Here is a 20,706-nt window from a genome sequence, read left to right as displayed (position 1 = left end):
TTTTGTTTTAAAGCTTATCCTAAAGTTCATTTATGGGTTTTCTGTTTACATTTTTCCTTCTGATTTTAGTTATTAAAAAATCTGCCTGTTTGGAAGCCTGTATCCCCTTTAAAGGTCTGTTTTCTGTTTTGCTGAAAATGAATGCAATCAGTTCATGATCATTACTTCCCAGGTGGCTTCCAGCCCAGGGATCATTAGCCCTGGCACCCTTGAGAGATGCCAGGTAGCTGCTGGATGCTGGGTACAGCATCACACTGGCCATGATGTGCCATCTATAACCACCAGACCTCAGAGAACTGTTCAGGTTGGAAAAAACCTCCAGGATCATGGAGTCCATTAACCCAACACTGCCAAGCCCACCACCAAACCATGGCCCACAGATGCCCACAGGACTGGTGATTCACTCACTGTTTGTGTTCTCACTGAGGTGCGCGATGCTCCCAGCAGATGTTTCACAAGCTGGCTGGGTCCTTATTAACACTTCTCTTCTCTCCACAGAGCCCAGACAGGTCTTTCAAGAGCTCTTGGCTCCTTTCTGCCCTGCAAGTTTTGTGCAAATTCCTGATTCCCTGTGCCAGGTTAGAGAAGCAGGCCAGGCAGCTCCTGCATTCAGGCCACAGGGACAATTCCCAAGTGTGAAAAATGCCAATCACTCGGTTTTAAAATTTAAGAAGTTTAATAGTAATGAAATGGTTATAAAAGTAGTAATATAATTAGAGTAATAAAAATTTGGACAATAGGACAATATGAGACAATAGAAAAAAAGAGTTATGGACAGTCTGGGTACCTCTTTCTGGGCAAAATGAGCCTGAAAAAGGACCCACATTAACAGAGGATTAATCCTTAAAAGCCACGGCCTGTTGCATATTCATACACTTCATCCATGATGCATAAATTCCATTCAAACACAGGATTCTGTCTGGTCACTGTTAGTTTCTTCCTCTGAATCCTGACAGCGTCTTCAGGGCTGAGCAAGGCAGGAAGAAGTTCATTTCTCCTGATAATGGAGCAATAAATTCTCTTTCTCTGAAAGATTGAGTTGTCCTGTGGCTGCTACCTCAGTACGAGTACCTCATTCCTTTCTTAAAAAAAATATCTCACACATACAGTTTCTATTTTAACATTATATTATAACCTAAACTATATTTAACACACTACTTAAACAAATTAATACAGCATTACTTTCTAACACAACACACATAATATTAATTTTAATATTTGTGAAAAGCTAGTCATAAAACATGCATTTTTCCCACAAGCATGCACAGCTGCTGGCTCTAAACCCGGACTAACTATCTTGATTTAGCCCAGCCTTTAGCGGAGCTGGGAAGCTGTGCTGCCTGCCCAGCCCCTCCTCTGCAGCCGGGTGAGCTCAGAGTTGTCACCTCCCTCCCTTCAGGTGTCATCAGGCACGTTAATCTGCAAAGCCCCCCCAAGCACTCTGCTATAACAAAACCCAAACCAGCCGAGGTGGCGGTGCTAACAGGCGTGCAGGCATTACCATTTCCAGGTAGATGTCTGGGAGAAAGCTTTAGGATTTAAAACCAGCACCTTCCTGAGAATACACCGCTACAAACCAACCTTTCAAATGCCAAAATTGTCCAGAAAGCAAAATGTTGGATAAGAATGAGCTGCAGGGGGATCAGAGGGATTGATTGTGGCTGTTTCAGGAGCAGGCAAAATGGTGTAAAGGTGGGAAAAATGTCTATTTTATGATTGGATTTTCGCAAATATTCAAATGAATATTATATGTGTTGTGTTAGAAAGTTATGCTGTATTAATTTTCTTAAGTACTGTGTTAAATATAGTTTTAGGTTATAACATATTGTTAAAATAGAAACTATGCTATGTAAGATACTTTTTTCTAAAGAAAGGACTGGCACTGAGATAGCAGCCACAGGACACCTAAATCTTTCAGACAAAAAGAATGTATTGCTCCATTATCAGAAGGAACAAATTTCTTCCCACCTCGCTCAGTCCTGAGGATGCCATTAGGATTCAGAGAAAGAAGCTGACACTGACCAGACAGAATCCTGTGTTTGAATGGAATTTATGCATCATGTATGAAGTGTATGAATATGCAACAGGCTGTTGCTTTTAAGGGTTAATTCTCTGTTAACGTGGGTCCTTTTTCGGGCTTATTTTGCCCAGAAAGAGGTACCCGGCCTGTCCATAACTCTTTGTTTTTGTCTCGCATTCTCCTAATCCAAATTGTCCAAATTTTTCTTCCTCTAATTACATTACTATTTTTATAGCCATTTTATTACTATTAAACTTTCGAAATTTTAAAACCAAGTGATTGGCGTTTTTCACAAAGGTGTGACCAATGTCCCTGCTGCTCAGCAGCCCCCTGTACTCAGTTCAGTGCCCTGTGAGGAGGGACGAGGCTTTGGCAGCGCTGCTGGGATCGGACCGATCCTCTGTGCCTGCCCAGTGCCACCTACAGCAGCCAGAGCAGAAGCTGCAGCGCCGGCAAAGCGATGGAAACAATTCCACCACGCTCCAGCAAAAGGTGTGTTCACATTGATGGTAAAAGGTTTTAAAATCATAGAAAATTTGGGGAGCTAGAGAGAAAGTTAGGCTTAGTATGCCCTGGGAAAATGTTAGGCCTTGTGTTTGCTAGGTCATGTGAAACTGCACCTGTGTTGTCAGTATATGATAAATAATTGTTAGATGTGATTAGATATAATTATTGTTTAAAGAATAATGAGAAACTCTAACACACTTTAACAAACTACTTAAGAAAACTAATACAGTATAACTTTCTAACATAACACATATAATATTCATTTTAATATTTGCAAAAAGCCAACAATAAAATATGCACTTTTCACACAAGCACGCATATTTGCTGGATCATGTGAAACTGCACCTGTATAGTCAGTATATGATAAGTGATATAATTGTCAGTTGTGATTAGATATAATTATTGTTTAAAAAATCATGAGAAATTATGTTAGGGACTTGAGGGGCATCACGCGAAATCCATGCTTGGATGAAACCAATGTATACAATAGAACAATGTAAGTTTAAGAATTAATATATGTTAATTATATTAATTAATTATATAACTGATATATGTTATATTACATTATATTATATCATATTATATTAATAATTACAAAATAATTATAGAATATAAAACTTGTTCAGCTCGAAACCGTGTCGGGTCAGGTTTGGGTCTGTGCACCCCTGACACCCAGAGCTCTTCAATAAAGCACCTGCCTATAATCATTCTGTGATTATGCGTTTCTAAACACTAACAACATCACTGAGTGGCCTTTGAGGAACTTGTTAGCACCGTGCAGGTGAGGACAATGGAATGGAACATTTTGGCAGCTGTTATTGTGTCTGCTGTGGTGATATTTCTAAACCTTCAGCAGCTCCTTCCCTCTATGACCTGTCCTGTTCCCTGTTTTGTGTATTCATCTTTCTTTCCAGGGAAGAGATGGATCCCTGGGAAGTGAGGAAAAGCCCTCCCTCAGGCTTGTGCCAGTGTTTTCACTCATGACTATTTTCAGGCAGTAACTCTGCAATGCCAGTGAAACACGAGGCAGTGCTTAGGTGCTTGAAATAAATGCATTTAAAATGATACTTCAGAAGTGTGACTTCTGTAAGTCACACCACTTGCTTTTTGGGGAAGTGGTTCCACAGGAGAATGAACCTTTTCTCTGGGAAGATCTTCACAGTTTTGGTGCATTTACAATCAGAAACATCTTTGAAATCTAAAGCTACATAAATACTCAGGAAAAGACAGACACAGGCTGCAAACTGCATTATCCTCTGGCCCTGGACTAGGAAGATCATCTCTGTTCTGATTCCATTCTCTCCCACAGAAATTGCCCATATAACACTGGAACTGGTTCAGTTTATACTTTTTTCCAACTGTTGACTTTTCTGTTCTTGTCCAAATTCTTAAAAAGCTTCAAGCACTTCACCTACTTGTTTGTCTTCTGTGGAAAGATCAGTCTAAGTCCTGTTGTTACCCAGCTGTTTCCAAAAGGATGCCCTTTGAGCATGTGAAAGCCCTGAATTGCCAGTGGGCACCCCTCTGGCTCTCCAGACACAATAACGCTCTAGGCTAATCCTCCATGTGGGAAGATCCTAGAGCAAATGCTTGTTCCTTTTTTTAACTCAGCAGGAGCTAAACAATTCCAAAATAAAATTGCCCAAGTGTGAAGCTGGTTCAAGGTACAGCTGTTGACCTCTAAAATAGATGTAGGGTATTTCTTTTAATCCTGGCACTACTGAAAATGCAGTGGGTCAGTAGTGTTTGATGCTACTGGTGATTTAAAATATCCTAACCAGAGCTTTTATGTAATCCTTCTTCTGTTGTGCTGGCACAAATTTGTTAGAGCCACATCAGGGAACTGATTTGGTTTCATAAGGAACCCACAGCACTAAAGGTAAGTGTGTGACACACGGGGTAGGCTTGGAAGTGGCTGCATCAGTAAAACTGAAGCAAGAGAGAACTGCAGTGAGGGGAAACAACTTGGATAGAGTTGCTACCAAAACAGTGGCCACTTCACTTTTTGTCCCACACTCCCCTTCCCATACTAAAAAGGAGCTTGAGTGTGCTCAAAGAGCTGGAGGCTCCTTTGTCCCACACATGGTCACTGCCTTTCACAGAGCTGGTGACATCAAAGCTGTGCCACCCGGGCAGGGACTGCCAGATTTAACATCCCCACCCTCTGGATTTACACCAGCAAAACTCCAACAGGCTGAGGTGACCTCCCAAGCACCCTGCATCCCAGTTTCCTAGTGAAACAGTCAGTAAACACACCCATTTCCTTTCCAACAGAGTCCACTTGTCCTGTCACAACCTCCATGAGATGTGATTTGCAGAGCCTCAGTGTTTCTCTTCTCCCTCCAATTTCCCTCTTTTCCCTCTGTTCCTTGGGGAACAGATCCCCAAGCACTGTGTCTATGAATGATATCCTTCCCACCTGCCCATCCTTTCCAAAACTCCTTGGGAATCTTGTGGATGTGAGTTCAGAAGCTGGGGATACTCAGTTGAAAGGATACCAAGAGCTTTTATTTAATGACATCAAATACACATGCAAAAAAAGGTAAATATTCCCAAATCTAACCAGAGGCTTTCCCTTTAGGGGGCTTTGCAAATAGGGATGGCTTGATCTGGTCTCTAGACAGACCTCTCACTGAAAAAAGCCTTGCTGCTCTTTCCTTCAAAGTGCCTCCACATTTCAGTCCCAAAGACATCAATCCCATCTTCAGCTTCTCTAAACCCAGGGCTTCCAGCTCAGCAGCAGAGTTGAAGGCCAGCAGGTCTATTGGCTCTATCTCCTGAAAAGAGAAAAACAATTGAGGAAAACATTCAAGAAAAACAGGAGTTCAAGAAGCATTTGGACAATGCTCTCAGGTACATGGTGTGATTCTTGGGGCTGTCCTGTGCAGGGCCAGGAGCTGCACTTTTGACTCTTGTGGGTCCCTTAGACCTCAGAAGATTCAAAACTGAATGAAAAACATCAGTTTGCTATCTTGCCAGCAGTTCAGTAGCTTAACCTTGGCTTCCAGAGGCACAGCAAAGCTGACAGCCCCTTTATAGCCTGATGCAGAATATAACCAATACACCTCCAGCAGGAGCAGGAAGGAGGATGAAAGTTATTTCTAATGCAGTCATGCTGTAATTAAAGAAATTTATTAAGAAGCATCTCTTTTTAGTAAGATTAACCCCAAAAAAACAAGTTGTGAAGTTCACATCTCATCCTGCCACTAAAAGAAAATGTGGATTAAAATTTCATCTCCAAAGGGAATTGGTATTTTTGCCAATTGACTGAAGGTAAAAAGGACCCCTACAGATAGTCTAGCCTAACCCAGAGCCTTGTCTACAAAAGACCATGGAATAGATGGAATAATTCAAATCCTGGAATTTACTAACACACTATAAAGGACACCAAAATCTAAGCCCATTTGGTTCAATATTTAAATGCACATACTGCTCTTATAGTCTGTACCCAGAGCAAGGATTAACAGCAGTGGGAATGAAAGAACTCCCCTTATGCACTTGGCAAAAACAATTCTTGCCAGTAAAATCAGAACCTTTGTCCTGCTAAGCACACAAAAACCAACTGGTTACCTCATTATTCTCACCCTACTTCTAAAAAAGAAAAAAAAAGGAAAAATTCATCAAGGACTGCTATAAAAATATTTCCACCTGCAATAACAATCTGCCACAGCATTGGTGGAGTTTCCTGTTCTAGGAATAGAAAGTCTCACAAATACTGAGCAAAAGGTAAACAGTGAAGAATGGTAAACATCCTGTTTAAAACTTGCCAGCTCTAATAGTACAGTAGATGACAAAGTTCTAATTGATCAGATTACATCCTTGGTCTTTTCCCCACTGAACTGTAATGAACTTTCACACATCAGAGTTCATTTGTTGCCAGTGGCAGACTTTACACCCAAGGTGAAAAAAGGCAGAAAATCCCAGTAACTCCCTAGCCTGAAAAAATGAGCTATACTTTTTTTTTATTGCTAGAGTAAGCCCAGATTCATTATCCCCACAAATCTTAAACAGTAGAAGTAGAAGTATTGGCTGCCAAGTATCAGTTGGGCTTTCATCAATCCAGTGGGAAAAGCTACATTGCTGGAGCTTGTTTGCTTCTTGAGCTCATTTTGTCCTACTTACTGTGCTCTGGGACTGGTTTGTTTCCTGTGCCTTAGTAGGAACATTTTCTTGCTCTTCTTTCTGAGCTTGAGTCACTCCATTCTTTCCTTGGGTGTCTTCCTTTGGGGCCTCTGTCATTTTGCTGTTTTCTTCAGACAGAATTCCAGCCTGCCCACCTGTGCACACCTCTCCTTGCAGATCTCCTCCAGGACCTTCAGGCTGCTCCAGTGGTTTCTCACTTGCACTGGTAGATGGACTGTCCTCTGCTGAAGCCACAGAGCTGCTTGAACACTCATCTGAATTCCCAACACTTCCATTAGCACTGCTGCCTGATGGACAACTTCTGTCAGATGTACAAGGGGAGTCATCCTTATTGTCATCCTCACAGCCTGAGCCTGTGGCCTCATCCAACCCTGGCCTGGCACAGGAAATATGTTACAAATTAACATGCATCTATCTTCACTTTTTGTATTTTAAATTTTTTTTTTAATTGCCATATTTCTCTTTCCCAATCCATCTTCAGAGAGATACAAGGAGCTACTCCAACAGCTATTTAGGTTAGTTTAGTTAATGGAAGAGCTATCAATATTGAAAAGGAGCTACAAATGCCCAGAACAGGTATTACAGCATTCCCAATACAGAAATGACTGGAATCTTTGACTTCCCTTCCATGTTACATCAGATGAAAGATGCCAGGGGAGAAAACCAATCTTTTTAGGTTCATTGTAAATTATAATTAATTTATGAAGAAAAGGATAATAGGAAGTAGTAGAATATAATCATTTAGAAGGGGTGGGGGAAAAAAGTATCTATTTTTGCAAATGAAGTTTGTCTGCTCCATCTGGGACAGAATTGTAGGAATGCAGAAATGTTTACTTTCAGTTCTTTGATTTAATCAGTTCACTTTTCTTATTTCAAGTCTACATGTCAGACTAGACTCTGCTTACTAGTATGTATCTAACTTCACATCCTTTTTAAAGTTTAAGGCTGAAATATAAAAACAAGGTATAACTCTTACCAAGGACATTTTCTTTTTTCAGATTTTGTTTCGCTCTTCCCAGGCTCACCCTGACGTTTCCGACTCTTGCCACTTTCTGATGACACTGCTTTGCTGGCAATGACCTGCAAGCCTTCAAAACAAATTTGAAAGTGAACTTCATCAGGACACAACTAATGTCTGGTGTAAATTCTACTTATCTTTTCACTTTAGATGCAATTTAAAACACTAGTGGAAAGAATCACTATTGGTAACATAGACTCAAAGATTGAACATACACTGAGTAGCAACAAAAGCTTTCCTACATGGATTTACTAAGAGCCAATTAAAATTGGATTCTTGAACTGAACTATCAGGTTCTTCATCCCATTCAGCCTCAAGGTTCACAACAAGAGAACAATATAGGGATAAACAAAGTAACTATAAAGACCAGGAAGTGAAACAAGGTATTCTGCAGCTCGATCCAATATCTAATTATATCTAGTTTTTATATACAATCTCTTTATAATTTCACTGGGTAATTCTTACAGCTCAACTAGCAACACCACCTTCACAGAAACTGGCTCTTAATCTCAAAATTGATCTCAATCTTAGAATCTGGCTAGGTGATCTAGCTAAGCAAGATGAAGCATCACTTGTATCATGTCACGCAGTTCAGGGTATGAAAAATGCGTATTTTATGATTGGCTTTTTGCAAATATTGAAATTAATATTGTATGTGTTATGTTAGAAAGTTATGCTGCATTAATCCTCTTAAGTAGTGTGTTAAATATAGTTTTAGGTTATTACATAATGTTAAAATAGAAACTATGCTATGTAAGATACTTTTTTTCTAAAGAAAGGACTGGCACTGAGACAGCAGCCACAGGACACCTAAATCTTTCAGAAAAAAAGAATTTATTGCTCCATTATCAGGAGAAATGAACTTCTTCCTGCCTCACTCAGCCCTGAAGATGCTGTTAGGATTCAGAGGAAGAAGCTGGCACTGACCAGACAGAATCCTGTGTTTGAATGGAATTTATGCATCATGGATGAGGTGTATGACTATGCAACAGGCTGTTGCTTTTAAGGGTTAATCCTCTGTTAACATGTGTCCTTTTACTTGTTTATTTTGCCCAGAAAGAGGTACCTGGACTGTCTGTAACTCTTTGTTTCTATTGTGTCATATTGTCTTAATTCAAATTGTCCAAATTATTATTACTGTAATTTTATTACTATTTTCATAACCATTTTATTACTATTAAACTTGTAAAATTTTAAAAAGAAATGACTGGTGTTTTTCCCAAGTAGAATTTAACAGACACTGCAGACAAAGAGGAAAAATTAAATTTCAGCAAATTTCGCTGAAATTTAAGATTTAACTGAAAAAAAACCCAAACAATTCTTGTTTAAATTTCCCTACTGGAGTGAGGCTAGAGAGGCTCTCAGCGTGCAGTGTGCCTCCGTACCGATGCGCAGCGACTCCTCCTGGCGCTCGGCCATCTCTCGGTACTGCCGCTCGTACTCGGGGTCGGTGAACGTGTGCCGCGGCTCCGCCAGCTTCCGCTGCAGCCGCTCCAGCCGCCGCTGCTCCTTCTCCGCCTCCCGCTCCGCCTGCTTCTTCACCCACTCCGCCATCCTGCGGCGACACCGCCCCACATCAGCACCGCACAACGCGCCCACCCCGGCCAGGCTGGGAGGCAAAGGGAAAAGGGAACAGCACCCAGGGGAATGACAACACCCAGAGGAATGAGTGAGGAAACCAACAGACTGTGCTACAGAGAGGAGAGCAGGGTTTATTCTGAAAACCAGAAACAGCAGTTAAGTTCACACATCCCCAAGAGTGTGGTCTTGCTTCAGAGAGAACTGTGAGAATTGCACACAGGGAATTGTGAATTCTGCACCAAGAGGTGTGGAACAGTCTCTCAGATTCAGGCTACAGTAAAATCACATCTGTTTTTGTAATAATAGAATTACAGTCAGGAAAGCCCTGCTGGTTTCCAGTCCATCTGCATTTAAGATTTCACTTCTGCTCTTTTTAGTACTCAAAACACCATTTCATGGCTGCAACAAGCAATCATTTGACCTCTTTTGTAAGCTACAGGATGAGGTTATTTTATCATTTCAGCCTCTGAGGAAATGCCTTACGCTTTCTCGTGATTGACATCCCTCAGTCTCCTCCCACTGAGATCCCGACACGCCTCTCTGTTTGTGGTCTTCTCAATCTGAGCACCCAGGGCTCGCAGCATCGACCCAAACCCTTCCAGAGGAAAAAAATAAACAGGAATTAGCTACACAGAAACATCTTGTCAATGTGAGGAGTCCAGCTTAGGTTGAATTCTGAGATCTTGGCATTTATATATATATATATATGTTTTTTTTAAATAATAGAAGATAAAGTCACTACTGAGATCTTGGCCATTTATATATATATATGTGTGTTTTTAAATAATAGAAGATAAAGTCACTACTGAGATCTTGGCCATTTATATATATATATGTGTGTTTTTAAATAATAGAAGATAAAGTCACTACTGAGATCTTGGCCATTTATATATATATATGTGTGTTTTTAAATAATAGAAGATAAAGTCAATTAGGTCACATAACACACTCAAATCACAGACCATTTGTACCTGAAATATTCACACTCAAATCACAGACTATTTGTACCTGAAATATTTGTCCTAAGTGACCACTGAATGAAATGTGGCAGCCTAAGGTGACAGGTCCTTGTCAACACAATTTCAACTCTGAAGTCACTCTGGTGCATGCTACAGACTTCTATCAACAGACATAAGGTGAAAAGGGATGTGAGGAAGATCTGGACTTCAGCTTTCCTGGTCAATGCTCAGCTTTGCACAAACACTTTGGTTTTAGTTCAGAGACTTTGTATCAGTCATACACACAACAAGAGGTCTGCCAGTATCTGAGTTCTCCTGCTATTAGTGCAGACTGTGGCACAGCAGCAGTTTTTTAACCTAAGAATCTAATCACTAAGAAGCAGAATAAACAACAAACCTCCTTTTCCAGCACAGAGTCTCGGCTCCAGGCTATAAACAACTCCACTCTGCAACTCATCTTCATCGCTGACCAGTCGCCCATTGCACTTCACATACAAGCTTTCTTCTGGGATGTTCTTAAAAAAAGGAGCAAAACTGAGTCAGATCATTGAGCCAGAAAAAATGAAACATTCTGACAAAGAAAACCATTAAGCAGTCATGTTTTCTTCCTTCCAGAGGAGCAAAAATAAAATCAGACAATCTGAAAAGCATGAACACTCTCTAACGGTGCTTGTTTTAATTCCCAGGTACCAAAGGACTGGATACAGTGTCTAAATCAGCCTGCAAACATGAATGGGGAAAAACTGCGCAATGGGAAAAATTCAGAATCAACCTGTGATGATCTGACCATAACCTTCATTCCCTGTCCTCCAGTGCCACTAGCGGGAAGGAGATAAGGGGAAAGAAAGAGTGAGGGGAGGAGGGAAGGCATTTTTAGGATTTCTTTTACCTCTCATAATCCTACCCTGACTTTGACTGATAATAAATGAAGTACATTTCCCCAAGTCAAGCCTGTTTCGCCTGTGATGCTGAGAGATCTCCCTGTCCTTATCTCGATCTTTGACCCCTTTAGTTACATATATATATGGCACATATATATAAATACATATATACATATATATATAAAACATATATATTTTTCTCTCTCCTGTCCAGCTGATAAGAGGAAGGAGAGAGCGCCTGGAGTCCTGCCAGAGTCAACCCACCTGTGTTTATATATAAGCACACACACATATACATATAGAGATATGTGTGTATATATATGTGTGTGTGTGTGTGTGTGCATATATACACACATATCTATCTATGTACACATATATACATATATATGTATATATATGTACATATATACATATATATCTGCATATATATGTGTATATATATGTATATATACACATAGATGTATATGTACATATACATATACACATACACACACACACACATATATATCACACGTTGATAAGAGGCTACAGGGCTCTCTTACAGCAAACCCTGCTGCTCAGCGAAGCGACAGCACCGAAAGCAAGGCGCGCACAGGTGCGGATCGCGGCTCCGCGGGTGCGGGCGGGCAGAGGCCGCGAGCGGGCGGCCTGCGCAGCGCCGCGGGCACCGGAAGCGCAGCGCCTCCCGAGGCCGGAGGGCCCCACACCAACTCCCCGCTGCCCCGGCACTCACCAGCTCCCGGGCACGGTGGCAGCGGAGGCAGAGCACGGAGCCGCCCCCGGGGGGCAGCGGCAGCGGCCGCACCCGCGGCCCCAGCGGGTCCCGCACCCACAGCGAGTCCGGTCCCGACGCCGCCATCGCTGCGGCCCCGGCGGTCACGTGACGCGTAGAGGGCGGGGCTGTGGAGCCGCGGCCGCTCCCCCTCAGCCCCGCCCGGCGCCTCCTGGTCCGTTTTTATCGCATTTTATAGTTCGGCGTTCCTTATGCGAACGGTTCAAGGAGAATCCAGGCAGCCCCGCCGTTCTAATCCGCGGAATTCCTGCAGCCCGGCGGGTTGTGCGGCCGTTCCCGAGCCCGTCACGGGCGGAGCCGCGCCGTGGCTCCCGCTGGCGGCGGCGGCGGAGGGAGAGCGGGGAGGGAGCGCTCGCGCCCCCTCAGGGCCGGGCCGGGGGCAGCGCCGAGCGCCGCCAGTGTGGGAAATGCGGCGGGGACCGGCAGCCCTGCATTGTCCGGCTATGTCCGGCATTATCCGGCAAAAACACGGTGCAAATTTCACGCGAGGATTTGCATTGCGTCCCTGTGCATCTTTCGCCTTGTTTACTCCCACACGCGGTTTTGCGTAGGCATGGGAACAGGCCCGGAACTCTGGTGCCCCCTGGGTTACATAACACTCAAATCACAGGCTGTTTGTACCTGAAATATTTGTCCTAAGTGACCACTGAATGAAACTCGGCAGCCTGAGGTGACAGGTCCTTTTCAGCACAATTTCAACACTGAAGTCGCTTTGGTGCATGTTACAGAGTCCGGGTGACTCTTGGGTGATCCCAGACATGAGGACAGACTGGGAGATAAATTCATCGGGAAGTGCCCTGCAGAGAAGGATTGAGGATTCTTGTGGGTGCACAGAAGGCAGCAGGGAGTATTTCCAGTCCAGAAACCCAATCACATCCAGGGCTGCATCCAAGGAAGCACAGCTGGCGTGTCAGGAGAGGCATTTTGCCCCCTTTCCCCTTGTGAGAGACAACAGCTCACTTCGAAAATTTAAAGAGGTTTATTAAACCATAACAAAAGTACAACAAAAGATTACATAAGGACAAAGCTGCAACGCTGGGTGCTGCCCCTGGAAAAGCTGGGTGCTTAGGCAACCTGCTTTCAAAGATCCTCTGTGTGGATGGTTATGTTGAAGATGAAGACATGGAAGAGATAGTGTCACACCCCTGTCACTTTATCTCCCAATAACAATGTTTCCTGCAGTGCCTTTTTGTTTCATAGCAGCATGGACAAGGACTGTTGCTCACAGTGTCATCTGCCCACTTCAGGTGTGTCCCCAGTCGAGGTGGGAGCTTCCCTGCCAGGGTGGCACCTGGAAAATCCCTGTTAGCAAGTGAGACAGGCTCCTGTGCTGGAGCCTGCAGCTGAACCCAGCTCTTAAGCACGGTGCTGGTTTAGAAAGATGTGTGTGAGCTGCTTGGCTGTTCTCAAAAGTTTGGTGATATGGCTGTCCCACTTCATAATTGAATGGTTTTTCTTTAAAGCTCACTCTCTAAAAAAACACAAGGTTCATTTTTCACATATTGAACCTTTTTAATTTTTGAATTTGTTTTCCTTTCTTTGGTTTTTAAATTTATTTTATTTGTTTCTTCAGCCTGCTGAAGAGCCCTGCTGCCTGGCCAGGCCTGTGCCAGCATGGGTAAGTGGTTCTCATGCCTGGGTGTCTTAATCTGGTGTGATAAAGAAGGAGGAAGCTGGGAAACAAAGAGGCAGAGAGGTGACTTGAAGTGGAGACTTCAAAATGTAAACAAATGAGTAATAACTTAATTAAGGGGAATCTCCCCATGGGTTTGTCTTGGCCAACTCACAAATCAAACATCACCCACCATTTCTTACACTATAATATTAGCTAAAATATTTTTGTAAAGGATTCTGACCCAGTCTAGACAATCCCTTACTGTCTTTATTTGCTACAACAGGTTGGTATTTCTGAATGATGTGTACATGTTGACACAGTGGAGCCATTCAAACCCTGTATGTCTGTAGCCTGCAAAAGCTATGGTTATTTTTTGCTGCATCAGGCCCAAATTCAGTTGACATTGTATTTTAAGTCATGTGGTAGGGCTTGTTTCATGCCATGTCTGTGGCATGCCACCTGATGTTAAATTCCACCAAATCTGGGGTATTTTTATTTATTTGTGGTATCTAATTGAAATGTAATAGGTGAATGTGAAGTATGCATATACACTTATGCAGATGAATAAGTATTTTCTTCTGATCTGTGGGATTTCACTTGCATTCTGAGGACATGAATCATTTCCTCCTCTGAAACTCCTGTTCTTGGCATGGAGGGTGTGGAGCTTGCCAGTACAGGCCAAAGAGGTGGAGTTGTCCCGGAAAGAGTTGGGCCACAGAGCTGCCCTGTGGATGTTCTGGATCAGTGTCACCCACAGGCTGTTTGAGCTGTGTCTCTGAATGTTTCAATCTACTCTTTTATCTCTGGGGTTTTGTATCACCTCAGTGAAAAGTGGACCTAAAAAGAGGGTCCTGAGACCCCATCCTGAGAGATGTCCATCCATGACAGCAGCCCATCATTCCTAACTGTGACACCCAGACTCTGCTGCAGGTCAGAGCTGGGCTACCCTGAGAGCAGGAGAGCTGACAGCACTGGGGTGCTGCTGACACAGATCAGGCCCTTTGCACTCCTACACCACCCCCTCACAGCTGGTTTGGGGCTCCTCTGCCATTCCCTGTCCAGTGCTGGGCTTTGTGGTTGGGTGGTTGTACCTGCCCAAATCCCTGCACACACTCAGACTACCAGCAAGCAGCATTTAACAAGCAGAGGAGTGGTTTCTCTCAGCTCAGACCCTGCTCTCAGGATTTATGCAACACCATTCAGCTGGTTCATGTCAGTGGGCGAGTGTTCCTGTGTCTCTTGTTCTTCATTATGCTGCTATTCCTAGAACTCATCAAAAGTCTATTGCCTTGCTCCTCACAGAAAAGTCTAAATAAGTCAAAAGGGCTGTTATTATAATTTCCCATTTGAAATGTATTTTATGAGAAGTGTTATTCTCTTGGTGAAACAATGAACACTCTCTGATTCTGCAGTGGTGCTTTGGACTTAGTTAATAAATCATGCTTGCCACTTTTCATTTAGAAAGGATTTCACAGACATAATTAATTAAACCTGACAGTATCCTTGTGGGATAAGTAAGTACTCTTTCAGTGGTGACACTCAGGCAAACTGGTTGTTCTACCTTATCAAATCAGTCAAAGGATCAAGTCTAGAATTTAAAACTTTCTGCTGTCTTGACATGATTTAGGAGATGAGACCACTCATCCTTTTTGTATTTCATCCTGATATCCATATGTGATGGAGATGGTGGGTGGGGTTCTGTGGCCTGGCTGTGATCTGCTTCAAATCCATTCCTTGATTTGACATAGAACACAGATTTTTCAGTCTGTCTGGAACCACCAGACATGTTACTGTCATAACACTGCAATTCATTCACTTGTTCATTCATTCACCCTCATTGTTTCCTCCAGAGTGTTCCATTTCAATGGTGCTATCAATGCTTTTCAGGGTTTTTTTAAAGGTTTGTCAAGAGCAGGATCACAGTAAGGTACTTGCTGGCCCTTGTCTTCTCATCTGCACCTGGAAGATGCTTGTGGCAGTGAAGAACACAGAACCAGTTGTTCTCTAAGGGCCCAGACTTGTTCTGGTAAAAATTCAGTGTTCTTCACTTCTAAAAGTGCTCCTAGACACAGGTAAGAGAAAGGATGGAAGACTTCACTTAAAAGTATGAAACACATATGTGTGTTCCTTTTAGAATATTCTAAGTGTGCAGAGATATTAACAAAGGTGAATTTTGTCCACTGAGGTCACTTCCAAAACTTGAAAACGTGTCCTTTAAAAGTGGAGGTTTTTGTCTGTTAGGAAGTCAGTCATGTACTATCATAAATATATGGAACTGGATCATCTGGATATATTTTCTTTTACATTTTAATGGTATCCCAAAAGGTAAATTCCACATAATGTATTTGCAATTAAATGTGTTGCATGCTTCCATATTATTTTTAAATGGAGCATAAGGGATGAAAAGAAATGTGTGTGTGTTCTTAGGACAATAACTGAGAGGCTGTATGACATGAGGGAGCACTTTTTACTTCAGACAATATGATACTGTTTGACATATCATACTGTTTGAGAAAAATGTAATTAACTGTAATGAGCCTAAGCTGATATTTGCAAGAGCAGTTTCCTGCCAAATGTCAATAGCCAGTTGCTCCAGTTTCTGTGTGGTCGGTGCAATGGGGAGAGACAAGGAGTCAAAATACCTGATAGTGTGATGGAAGCAGGTGGGGGAGAAATAGAAATGTTACTTATACACTGTATAAATGCAATAGCTAATGTTTAATATTCTTGTTGTCTCCCAGGGAATGCCTGCATTTCAATCTCTGAACAAATCTGGAAACAGTAGCTGGATTTTTTTATTCTTACATCCCATAGTTGTCACTAGTACAGATACTTAGAGATAATCAAGATTTTAAGGTAACTCTAAACCCAGTTTTGCCCTCACATTGTGCTTAACACCTTTGTCTCCATCCTGTGCAGGGATATTTAAACTTTGAGTTCTTCCAGGGGAGGAACATGCACTGCTCTACACCTACATATGCAAAGAACCTGAGAAACCAGAGTCCCTCTTTGTCTGGTCATAAATATCATCAGCACAGTCAGCCTTGTTAGTGTTCTTAATAGCAATTTGAAACTTGGCAGCAATACTTGAAATTAATTGATTAATTAGACACCCAGGTAACACTGTAGAAGGTAACACTTCAGGTACTAAGAATTCCTTAAACTTGTGTTTTCTCTGCTTTGCCAGTGTGAATGCCTAGATTTGGTCTGTTGTGGTTAATTTTAACCAAACACAGCTGGAGAGTGCTGAATGGGTCACTTGTAGTGAACAGTGTATTTTATAGGGAAATAATACCAAAACCAGGCCTCTGCCTCTCTACGTTTGCTCTCCCTCTAATGAAGCTTTTAATTACATCTTGCAGACACACTGTAGAGACACTGCTTAATTACTAAATCTCTGTGCAGGGACTGGATTCTGGTTTCCTAATTATCACCTGTGTGTTTGACAACTTCATAAAAATCCACAGCTAAGAGTGAGCATAAGGTGTGAAATGTGTATATTATATGCAAGGTACATCTCTATTTTCTGTCAGACCTTTATACCTTAAAGTTTTTAAGAAACAGGAGAGAGAGAATGAACATTGTATGGCTTTGCAATGTGGACTTTTCATCCCATCATGACACTTATCTGCAATAATTAGACCAAAGTTACACTCTTCTTGAAATGATCAGCTGAAGGGAAAAAAAAAAAAACAACAAAACAGATCAGGTATCCTCATTTGTTTTTCAACTGAGATGAAAATTGATTTGGAAATGTTCCCTGCTAGAACTGAAGTTGCATTTCCAGTAATTGGGAGGAGCTCCCAAATTATCCTGCCCCACCCACGTCTGCCTGCTTTCGGTTTACCTGAAGAGACTACAAAGAAACAGAAAGAGGAAAAGAGGGCAGCAACAAAAGGGAGAGCACACAGGACAGGTGTGCTCTGAAAAGACAGAAATTTCAAGCAGAGTGGCTAAGCCCTCCTTTTGGGTTATGTTCAGCAGAGATAGCACGGGCTCAGCAGTCTGTGGTGATGTTTATAAATCCTGCTTAGAGCAGATGGTGACACTGATCATTTGACCTTTGATCAAGTGTTATGAGTCAGATCTCAGCTAGTGTAAATTCTCAAAGGTCCTCTGGCTTGAGGGAGAGATGCCCCAAGTTCAGGATCCAGTCTGTAGTGCAGAGAGGCCTCATTCTTTGGGTGCTGAGTTTGACATGGTTGCCTATTGACTGGATCATACAAGCCCCACTTAGACAACATTCTTGTAGGAGTAATATTTATCTTCTTGTGTAGAGAATGTTCTGCCAGCTTGCTGAGGACCTACAAATTAATAACAACACATTCACATTTGTTTCTCTTAGAAAAAACATACAAAAGTTGATTTAGATTTTTTCTGTTGTTCTATACCATAAGTTTGAGTTGGAGAATACTGACATTATAAGATTACAGATATGTGGAGCTTCTTGTTGATTTGATATTGGAATATTTTGCCATTTTGTTTACTTTTTGCGCCCATGCAACTGAAATTAAATTGTTAGTGTGGTGTTCAGGGAATACCACTGGTTGGATTCGCCTCCAGTGTTTCTTCTAATCCTTTCCAAAACAGAGGTAGTTATATGTCATCTATGAGGAATTTGTAATACAGCTCACTGTGCCCCTTGAGGATCTTTCTTAAGTCATATGTATGTGAGGCCTGGAAAAATCATGTCCTCACATGGTTATATTTCAATATTAGAAACATGATGATGGTACAGTTGTGCCTTTGTTCCTTCATGTTCCTGTCTGACTTGGGCTCTGGCCTAGAAGTGATGTTGGTGTCAGACTATGTCAGATTGGTTGTTTCTCAAAGCAGGGCTGTGAAGAAGTTCTTCCCAGTGTGTGAAAGTCACAGTTGTTGATGATGGTTGTTTTGTTGTGGGTTTTTTTCTCCCTCATGTTCTTTCACATCAGGAAGTTACAGGAGCAGTTTGTCAGGAGAAGCCTTTGTGCCAGTTGTACCCCCACATCTGCAGACTGGGCATGGCTCTGACCTGTGTTCACTCCTGCTTTGTGCAGGTGTCCCCTTGCCTGTAAAGGTTCTATGGGTGACCTTGTGCTTCTCAGAGCCAAGAACCTGAAATATTGCAGGAGCAATCTTCTGGGCCCTCTGAGGCACATCCCGAAATTCAGGAGTGCCAGGCAGCCAGCTTGTCCTTCACTGTGTGCTTTCAGCAGGGGAAGTGACAGTGACTCCAGGAATGCTGGCTCTCCTTTGGGCTGGGGAATATTGGTCAGGGCTAGGCCAAAGGGCATAACTTCAAGATGGAATGAAATGTGTAATGCCAACTTCAGTAGCATCTGATAAATTACTCCCTCTCACAGTGAGGGTTTATCCTGCAGAAGCACAGCCCCTCTGCTGAGTGTAGGACACAGTGCCAGCATGGAAAGTGTGCCTGGAAGCCTTGTAGCCCAGGGGAAGCAGGCTGGCAGCCTTTCCTGTGGTTCTTTGCTGCTGAGGTTTCAAGTGGTGCTGCTTCTCTGTCTCTGCCCTGAGATCCATGCCCTGCAGTCCATGTTTAAACTGATGTTCTCCACTTTAGTTGCCCAGGCTGTATTTTAACATCACTTGTACACTGTGAGTTGTAGTGCCAAGACTTAGCATGCAGGAGTTGTAGTGAGTCCCCACAGAAGGTAAGATTTGCCAGAATCATGCAATGTTAGCACATGCTGAATTTGTGCATTCTCATTTACCTTCTGCTGCTTGTTTGTTTTGATGAGTTTGGAGATGTTAGAGGATCAAGCTTGTGCCTGCAAATACTACTGTCTGACACTTTCTTTAGATTTCAAAACCAAAAGATGAGATTTTTATGTTATCACCTGTCTGACTTTCAGTAAAACTCCTCAATCTCTGTAAAACCGTAGTGGGAGAAATCTACAAATTTAATCTGTAAAATTTAACAGGGAATTTCATCAGCAACTAAGACATACAAATCATATATGATGAACTGGTGCTGCCTGACAAATCCTTCTCATCACCAGTGATCTCTGGGCTCCTTCAAGGCAGCTGGGCCCCATGGCAGCAGCTTTGTGGCACTCCCAGAGCGAGTGAGGCTCGGCAGGCACTGTTTGATCAGAGGGAACCGCTGTTGCCACATGGTTCCTGTGCACCCTCGCTTCCGGCCCCTCCTCTGACACATGTGTGCTCAGAGCCTGTTTGGGACACAGGAACTTCTAATTCTGGCTCTGGCACCTTCTTGCTGCTGATGTGAAAGCAGCTCTGTGGGCACTTTAAAGGAGTTTTGAAAAAATAGCTTCTAATTAGGGTGCCCACACCTGGGTATGTAGTCAGAGGCACTCATTTTCAGAAGTGAATATCTGTGAATCCTTTTGTTCTCAGCTGGAATTGTGGATACTGAACATTGAGTAGTCAGGGCAAATTGTTCTTCAGTAGGTTTGTACATGAGCTGTGTTGCAGAAGTTTCTGAGCATTAGGAAACTAATGAGAAGTGCTACTATAGAGTGCTATTCTCAACAGTAGCTGCAGTTTTCATACTGTGATGCCTTGTGAGATGTGAATTTGAGAAGAAGAGGAGGAGAAATGAAGAAAAATTACCCAAAAATATGGTACAGAAAAGTAGAGTCTGCAGAGTGTGTAACTTACAAAGAATGTTGGGAAAATAGAAAGCTTTCATTTCTTTAAAAACCCCCAAAGCTCTGTAGTCTCATAAGACTGAAAATAACTTCATGTTCTTTGCTGAAGCTTTAAAATATAATGTCTGCTACTCCATCTTCCCTCTCCCTTTTCTGCTCTCAGGAGACCACTTTCTCCAGAAGTGGGTTTTGAGATTTGGGAATACTTGCTCAGAAAGATGGGACGTGTCAGAACACTTCTCCGCTGTCTTGGAGCCAGATCTCAGAACATTATTTTCATTTTTGAGCCCCTTCCTCAGCTGAGGCTTGAGGAAGCATCACAAATGAGGCTTATGAAGCATCAATGCCATTTCAAGACAGTCTTATGTTTTTACAAGGAACAAGCAGATTTATTTTGAAAGCAAGCAGCCTACAGAATATTGTTCCAAATAAATGAAGATACAGGGTGTCATAGCTGGTATTTTGGTCTGCTGTTTGCTGCTGGAGCCTGAGTACTTTGGTCTGTACTGTCTGCATTGTACTAAAGAGTAGCTGAGTTTCATTCTGCCTGCCATCCCCAGAGCCCTCATGAAGAA

The 20,706-nt window shown here is 42.5% G+C and overlaps 1 protein-coding gene across 1 annotated transcript; it reads right to left on the bottom strand.

The window, feature by feature from the left end:
• Positions 1–5,013: 5,013 nt before the first annotated feature.
• SDE2 (SDE2 telomere maintenance homolog) lies at positions 5,014–12,249 on the bottom strand. Its single transcript, XM_005488481.4, has 7 exons — positions 11,843–12,249; positions 10,626–10,743; positions 9,753–9,864; positions 9,074–9,243; positions 7,647–7,758; positions 6,650–7,046; positions 5,014–5,304 (listed from the first exon to the last, which is right to left on the bottom strand). Exons 1-7 carry the CDS (start codon positions 11,966–11,968, stop codon positions 5,086–5,088), a joined length of 1,254 nt encoding a protein of 417 aa, XP_005488538.1. The 5' UTR covers positions 11,969–12,249; the 3' UTR covers positions 5,014–5,085.
• Positions 12,250–20,706: the final 8,457 nt, after the last annotated feature.

The sequence above is a fragment of the Zonotrichia albicollis genome, chromosome 3 (genome assembly GCF_047830755.1).
Source record: "Zonotrichia albicollis isolate bZonAlb1 chromosome 3, bZonAlb1.hap1, whole genome shotgun sequence".
Classification (NCBI taxonomy): Eukaryota; Metazoa; Chordata; class Aves; order Passeriformes; family Passerellidae; genus Zonotrichia; species Zonotrichia albicollis.
This window is presented reverse-complemented; position numbering and strand designations above follow the sequence as displayed.